The sequence below is a fragment of the Pseudomyrmex gracilis genome, unplaced genomic scaffold (genome assembly GCF_002006095.1).
Source record: "Pseudomyrmex gracilis isolate BER0280 unplaced genomic scaffold, ASM200609v1 scaffold_177, whole genome shotgun sequence".
In the NCBI taxonomy this organism is placed as follows: domain Eukaryota; kingdom Metazoa; phylum Arthropoda; class Insecta; order Hymenoptera; family Formicidae; genus Pseudomyrmex; species Pseudomyrmex gracilis.
Window position 1 is genome coordinate 137760 of NW_018020761.1, and position 8399 is coordinate 146158.

The 8399-nt window shown below is 28.2% G+C and overlaps 1 protein-coding gene across 1 annotated transcript in view; it reads left to right on the forward strand.

Moving 5' to 3' along the window:
• The window catches only part of LOC109857861 (aminopeptidase N-like), a 7563-nt gene extending 2223 nt beyond the window's left edge, over positions 1-5340 (forward strand). Inside the window, exons 5-13 of the mRNA XM_020434612.1 lie at positions 523-673; positions 930-1026; positions 1178-1566; positions 1941-2260; positions 3169-3356; positions 3740-4042; positions 4573-4642; positions 4847-4906; positions 5133-5340. Of these exons, the coding sequence (XP_020290201.1) occupies positions 523-673; positions 930-1026; positions 1178-1566; positions 1941-2260; positions 3169-3356; positions 3740-4042; positions 4573-4642; positions 4847-4906; positions 5133-5270 (1716 nt within the window). The 3' untranslated portion in view covers positions 5271-5340. The remainder of the gene's footprint in view (positions 1-522; positions 674-929; positions 1027-1177; positions 1567-1940; positions 2261-3168; positions 3357-3739; positions 4043-4572; positions 4643-4846; positions 4907-5132) is intronic.
• The last annotated feature ends 3059 nt before the right edge of the window (positions 5341-8399 follow it).

The following is an 8399-nucleotide window of genomic DNA, read 5'->3' on the forward strand; positions in this document are numbered from 1 at the left end:
ATATATATTTATATACGAACTTATTGGAATAAAAGTATTATAAAAAAAATTATTAAAGAATTATTATAAATTTATAAATATATATATATATTTATATACAAAAGACTGTAAAATAATATAGGTTTACAAAAAAAAACTGTTTATAAATGTACGTTTTATATTTCTACTTAAAAAGTTATAAGTATACATTATACAGAAGTTATTATCACATATACACAAATGTATATGTGTGTAAAATACTATATATATGCCAAATGATATACATAGAAGTAATGTAGGTAATAATGAACTTTAAAAACAAGTTGTAATGTATTTTTTTTAAAAAAGTTGTAATGTCACATGTCTTTTTTAAGTAATGTTTCTGTTACACAAATATTTTTAATGATTTTAGTAGTAATATTTTGCTGGTACTATATTTTTTTCAATTGACAAATACTAAAGATTTTAGTACTGTACTACTTTACCTAAACCTAAACATAAATGATGTTAAGACATGTGTGTAATCATACTAATTCTTGGTAGACTTCCACTAAGACTTTACTGAAGTCGATTGCGATCCAAATAAGACGAGAAGTTTTTGAATATACGCAAGCATGTATTGAATATGATATACCAATACCGAAAAATTTATTTTCCGACACTATAACGTTTAGTAAAATATGGAAAAAGAAAGGTAAAGAAAATCGGTATTTACACCTTAAAAATACGTCTTTGCTTATATACTTGCAAAAGAATATTATATCTTTTGAATAATACATCTTAAAACTGTAAAAACAATAAGAATATACACTATAATATTCGCGAATATGTCACCGAATTATTAAGTACAGTCATCCAGTTATTATTGTATGCATGTAACAACAGTCCTAACCATATTTTTTTAATTATAAGTTACTTATACCTTTTACTTTATTGGATATATGTTGTAGCATTCAATATATTTTATATGATTAATACTTTAATACATAACAAAAATGTTCTATACAACTCCATTTTTGAGGAAGCGATGAAATTATATTCTACCAAGTGAGTAATTGATATTACAGTATTTGAAACATGTTTAATACAGCGTAAGCTGCTTTATAAGTCAAGTGTAAAAGTATTACATATCTTTGTATAAAAGATAAAATTAACACCAATATGTTTTTTTGTTATGCAATTTGTTGTTACATTCTAGGAATACGTTTAGCGATACATATAATGAACAGTCTATTTTTGATAATTTATGGAACAATTTAAGTGTTGAGCCGGCCGTTACTAAAAATATTCGTTTAAAGAATATAAATATAAAAAATGTGATAAATTCTTGGATAACACAAGATGGTTATCCTGTGGTACAAGTAACACGAGACAATGACACACGGTCTTTGACAATAAAGGTTATAGACTGTGTAACAATCAATCAAAAAGAACTGTGTGAACACAAGTGGTGGATACCTGTAACTTTTATAGAAATATCAAAAAATGAGTCTATTATACATCATTTGTGTCTAACGCCAAACGTACCAAGTATCTATATTTTGAAATTTGTAGAAGACGATGTTATCATACTCACAGAGCCAAATGGTAGTACAATAGAAAGAATTTATGATTGTAGTGTCTTATATATTTATTGTACAGTCAAATCTCGATAACTCGAACTTCTATAACTCGAAAATCTGTATAAATCGAAAATTGTGTTTATTTCTCTCCGCTTCGCGAAAAGAACAAGAGACATTCAATAAGTCAAAATCTCTTCAACGCAAAGATTTGAGCTCTTGTCTTGAGATTTAAGTTATCGAAATTTGAATGTATTACATTAACTATTTTTAACATCGTAATACATTTACTATTTTTCTTTCTAATCTCTCTTTTTTTTCCTATTACGCTTTCTGTTTTTTTAAGTTTGTAGTTTTGTTTGTAGTTTTGTTTGTATTGTTTTTATACATTATTCGTTGTAGGATATCGCGTCAACTACGATTATAAATCTTGGAAAAATATTGCTTCTTTCCTGAAAAATCCAAAATCTATATATTGGAATGTATCTGAGTTATCTGACTCTACTTTAGCCCAACTTCTCGACGATGCGTTTTATTTTTTAATACAAAATACAAAGTACAACAAACATCCAGTTGCAGGAGATAGTAATATAAACATGTTTTTAGAATTTGCAAGCAAAGTAATGTACGTGGAAAATTCCTACATAACATGGTATCCATTGTTTACTGCTCTTCAATACGTATCAAAGATATTTCCGTTTCCAGAAAGCGCAAAAATCAAGGTAAATATTACTATAATGCAGTACTAAAAAACAACTTCGAAAGGTCTTAAAAAGAAAGTAAATACAAGAAACTCAGTGAATTATTGTTACAATAATCAGGTTTTACGTTATGTTTTTTTTTTTACGTTTTTTTTCATCAATTGACAACAGGAAAAACATTATACATTAGTGTATACAAGATGATTCAGAACAACCTTTTATCTTTGAAAATACATATTTTTGACTAAATTCTAAAACAACTTTTTATTTGACAAAATTCTGTTTGAAGCTTACTCTTTGAGTTATTAATAAAAATAGGTACCTTACCACGAGTCGGATACAAGAGATAGGCAGGGTCGGCGCAACTCACCGTGATTGACAGTGATTCATGTGGTGCATGGATTAAGTTTTACAAAGTACAATTGAATAAATAAATAAGTGAAAAAAAAGAAAGAGAAAGAGACAGAGAAACACATACAGTAACAGTGTGTAGCGATCAGCTGATCGCGTCAAAATCCACACGTAATCGCTTGCGAGTGACGGTGAGTTGCGCCACTTCTGTTTGCCTCTTGTATTCGACTCGGAGTTAGTCACCTAGTTTTATTAACACCTCAAAAGGTAAACTTGTGACAAAAAGTAAGCTTCAAACAAAATTTTGTCACAGAAAAAATTGTTTCAGAATGTAGTCAAGAAGATGTATTTTCAAGAAAAAAAAGTTGTTCTGAATCACTCTGTATATGATTTTGTCCAAAGCAAAAATAGAACAATTATGCCGTTAGAAACGTACATATCTTAAGAATATTAAAGTATGCAACAAAGTACAATAAATAATTACTATACAATGAGTTTTACATAAAAAACGTTTGAGTATATTTACAAGTTACAGAGTAAATAAAATCTTTGACTTCTTTTTACACTTTGTTTTATAGGATAAAATATTAGAAATATTAAATAGTTTTCTTGAAAATACATCATACATAAATGTTTCCGAGAATAGCGTTGATACTCAAGTATATCACGAAGTTCTAAAATGGACATGTATTGTTGGTGGTGTAAAATGCAAAGAACATCTTACTGATATATTGAACTGGCATTTCGAAAATCCTGTAAAAAACAAGTACGTTTTATTTATTTCTTTACAAGCAAAGTGCGTCTTGTAACACTGTGCTCTTGATTATATGTAATATTATGTAACTGACTCTGTGTGAATGTTAATATATTGTAATAACACGAGAAGTTTGCGACTAAATTATTTTGTAAATAGAATTAAATTTATTTTTATAAAATATAGAAATTTGTACATTACAAGTACGTAAATTTGTGTATAAATTTGTTTAAATATGACGTCAAAAAATTTTTGTTTGTACGGGTATAAAAAACGTCGTAGCAAATGTAACATGAGTGTCGATACTTCATTTTGATGTCATAAGAAAAGTATGTAAAACCGTTCGAGTAATACTGTGTGAGTATAATTATATATTTTCTTGTAAATATTTGCAGATTATTGGCAGGTTGGCAAAAATGGATATATTGCCACGGTACGATAAAAGAAATTATAACTTATATGACGTGGAAAACAATACAGAACATGTACGTGGTACAAGAGAAAAAAGAACAATTCCTTCAATATTTATCTTGTTGTGAACTGCATTATAGTATAGAAACTTTGCGATCTGAACTTGAACATGATTCAATACAAGAAAGTGATTCTGTTTCCATTCTTTTCGATCTTGTTGCAAGACATGTAAATGAGTTTTCTTCACTGAATACTATAATAAACAAAATACAAGATAGATTTCCAAGGTAAACCCATTTTTTATAGAAAACTCTTTATTTAGTTTTATAATATTTATATATTATTTGTACATGTAGTTTACATTATACTTATAATCTTATATAACTTATTATTATATATGTATATTACAACAAATTCGAATGAAGACACTACTGCGCATTCAATGCGTCTTTTTTCAGTATGTAGTAAAGTACAGTAGAGACGCCTATATCCGAACCTCCATTATCTGAATAATCCTAATAACTAAACATTCTATCATCCGAACATATATGTTAATATATTCAATAAACATCGCTATATATAAGAAACGTTGTTTGAATAACAGAATGTTCGGATATTAGGGTATTCGGATACTAACACAGAGATGTTTTATTATATATTGAAAGGAGACGCACTCAGTGCGTACTAGTGCATTCAAGCAACTTTGTTGATGGATTTATTCACTTTATATAAATTGTTTTTTCATATTGTATAAGAGTTTAAGTATACTAAGAAAGATTTTGTACTAACTATCTGTTATGTGTGTTTTATTTAAAAGAAAGATCAGTCTACTTGCAATTGTGAATTTTTGTATTAACCACGTATATTTAGATGAAGATATTGAAAAGGTACGTTGTGTAAAAGTAATAGTTTACTATAGCTATATATAAATAAAAAATATATCTTTTATTTATAAATACTTATGAGTACGCGAGTATTACAATTATAACAGTACTGTATGCACTCTTAATTTAGCATAATATAAGATTATCATGTTTAATACAGTTTCACAAGTCATTCCGTTCAGTAGTATTATCACACGATTGTTTTAGGTTACTAAGGCTGTAGAACGTCTGTTTGAAAACCTACTCGACGTATATGATGAAAACACGGTAATAGTTTTTTTTTTTAATTTTTTTTATAAACAGAAAAATTAAAGTGTTATAAAAGTGTGTTTTGTTTTTGTACACTATTTTTATTTAAAATTGGTACTTTAGTTTTGAGTGTTACAAAGTATAATTCATATTGTGTACAGATTGTTACAAAGTTCACAAAATGTATTTATACAAAATATATACACAATGTAGTATTGAAAATATATGGCGTAATCTTTTTTAGGCAATGTTCATAAACGACATCATAGCAAAAAAAGTTATGTTTCGCCGTAGGTTTGTCAGTAGAACGCGATATAACATTCGTAATAATATTCACGAAGTACTTGATTACAAAAATATAAAAAATGTAAGTGTTTTGTAATGTTTGTGTGCTACTTTTTATTTAACTTAAAAATAATATTTGTACAAGTTCATGCGCTTGCTATTATAATTGAATACTGTCATATAAAAAATTCAATTTTGTCTATAACACTAAAGTAGTTGTAAATTATATTTAGTATTTATTGTATATATATTTTACGTATAGTATATTACGGAAATATATTTTACGGATTTTAATTTATGTAATAATTTGCAACTTGTTTATAAAAAAAAATTGAATTTTTGAAAAATGTAAATAATATACTATAATTCATCGTACACGACGAATGCTATTAAGTATATATTTACCTATAATCAAATACCTACAAAGCAGACATTATTTAAAAACAAGTATAGAAGGATACCAATCTATGATATGTACACAAAAGTTTAAATGAAAACAAAATCTATATCAAACAGTTTTATGTATGATAAAATAATGTTACTCGTAATATTTTTCTATGTATTTATAAACGGACAAATGATAATTTTATTATAATGTATTTAAGTAAAATTTATTCTGGTTTTGTATTTAATATGTTTGAACACAGATATGTTTTTCAAAATTGTATAATAAAAAAAAGTATTTGCAAACTAATCTTCATTATATTGTGACAATTCCTTAATTCTTATCAATGTGCAATATTTTCAAGGAAGTTCATGTGGGCACATTTGTATGTAATCTAACATTTGTTTCTAAATTACCACTGTTCTGTGAATTAAAAAAAAAATTGTGTTACAATCAAAGAGACTTTCTTTCAAGTTATTTTCTTATCATTTTTTTGTTTCCTTATTGCTTATTATTTAGAAGCATACTTACATATAAAACTGCAACTTCACCGATACTGGAAATACTGCTGTCCGTCATCAGAACACCGAAATTGTAGTCATCGTGAAACTAACACATATAGTAGCAGTTTAATTAATATCAGCCACAGCAAAAGTAAGTACTTTAAATAAGTAAAATAAGTTTATATTACATATTTTAAATATTAGTAAAAACAAAAGAAAGATTGTTTTTATCACTAAAGTTTCACAAGATCTAAACAAGTGTTATCCAAATACTTTTGTTTGATTCACACATACGCACACGCAATGAAGCAATTTTTATTTTGCTAATTTCTTTAAAAAAATATTATTGATAATAGGTGACGTTACCGCAAGATGAAAAATGTCACGTATATGAAAATACTACTTTGCTGTTTTGCACTTTGGTTTAATTTTGTAAAATACAGTATTTCTAATGTAAAAGAAACTATATGACGAAAGTTTCGCGTGTCTATCATATGTCGTTCTTACAAAGAGTTTTGGAGTCAGCGTTCGCACTCGATCGCTCAGGAAAAGCCATGATTATTTTGCGAATTCGTGCGAGACTCACGCGCCTTGGCCTAGCTCTCGATTATAAGTCAACTTCAATCAGCTGATCAATTGGCACTCAGCCGAACCACGGGTAAATATTATTTCTTGCGTATTTCTGTAAGCACGTGACCAAGTTTTATACACAGAAATGACTTTGCACGACAAACAAGCAGTTCTCCGATAACGTTTCGATAGATACTTTACAAAATCTCGTGCCGCAAGCACATTATGCTATCCGTATAACCATCTACGCGCTTCGATAGCACGCAATTTTTTTCTGTAATCTGTGAATAGCGCAAATGCGTTTACATTGAACAATAACAAGTTATGTACGTATTGCATATTGATCTTACAAAATTTGTTGAGAAAGAGTAATCTCTCTCACAGTATATACATATCCTTAATATACACATTATACTTAAATAAATTTATAATAATTTAATGTATTAATCATTTGCCGTAGTTTTAATAACTTGCTTTACTGTTTAAATTTTTTTATTAGAAGATCTCATAAAGATTGCGCGTTTACTAACCTCACATTATATTATAATAGCTAATAAGATTCACATAAATATTTGAATAAATTTAAAAAGTGTTGGTACATGTATGTTAAATTTTTATTGAAGTCGATTGTGATTCTTACACAACAGGAAAACAAGGAAAATCTTACTAATTGTGACGGCGTTTTGATATTTAGTGCTATTTTCCAGATAGTCCTAAAAAGCTATACTTTACTTTACATGTGGTATAAATTTTTAGAACTGGCAGTGAATATCAGAACGCTGCCTACAGAAGCATTTCATACATAGTACATTTTTTTCAAAAGAATTTATTGATACATCAAAACTCACTTGTTATCAAACTGTGGCAAGAAATAAATAAAAACACTCAATTTACTGAGTAATCAGTTAACTTATCTTGTTCAAAAATCGTGACAAAATAACGTGAAACTCGATATTGATCATCTTATCAATGTACAATAGTGTCCATAAATATGCTATCGAGCTTTATTTACATCAGTAGTAAAAGGAAAACGAGAAATAATTTTTTATTTACTATATTTATCTTTAAAAAATAGTTGCAACAGTTTCTATAAACATAAGCCGCACAAGTGTGACGAAAAACAGTAAATGCATTTGCAGCTGCCACATACTAATGATACCACTTTTGTTTTGATACAATATCCGGATCGACAATGTCGTAAAACATACTACTTGCAGAAAGTCTTCTGGAAAAAACCACGCTCGCGTCAAGCGTGACTTTACGCAAGTTCTGGCAAATCTCTGCGTAAGACAAGAAGTACAAAATCTATACGTAATAGTTACCAAAAATATATTTTTCAATACATATTTTTTAATAAATATTTTAACGTTAAGCGCGGAGCCGAGTTTGCTGTTTTCCGTTCAGGCGGCATGACGACGCGGCGGCGACAATTCGCTGAGTATTCGGTTACAAAGTATGAAAATGGCAGAAAGTTCCCTGGCAGTTCCCAGAGACTGACGCTGCCTAACCGAAAAATTCACTGTCAGTCCTCAGAAACTGATGCTGCGCTTAACGTGTTTCGAGTGTATTTATATTTCTTTCGTTTTTATAACTAATTTTTTGCGCAACAAATCTTTTACATATTCCCGAACGCAACATTGGCACATTAAAAAATAAGGATTTTGTTTGATTTTTGGTATATTATTTCACCTGTATCTTTTCAGAAAAACATATACGTATTGAACTGTCTTCTGATGAAAACAGTATGTATATGAATGTCTATTGAACA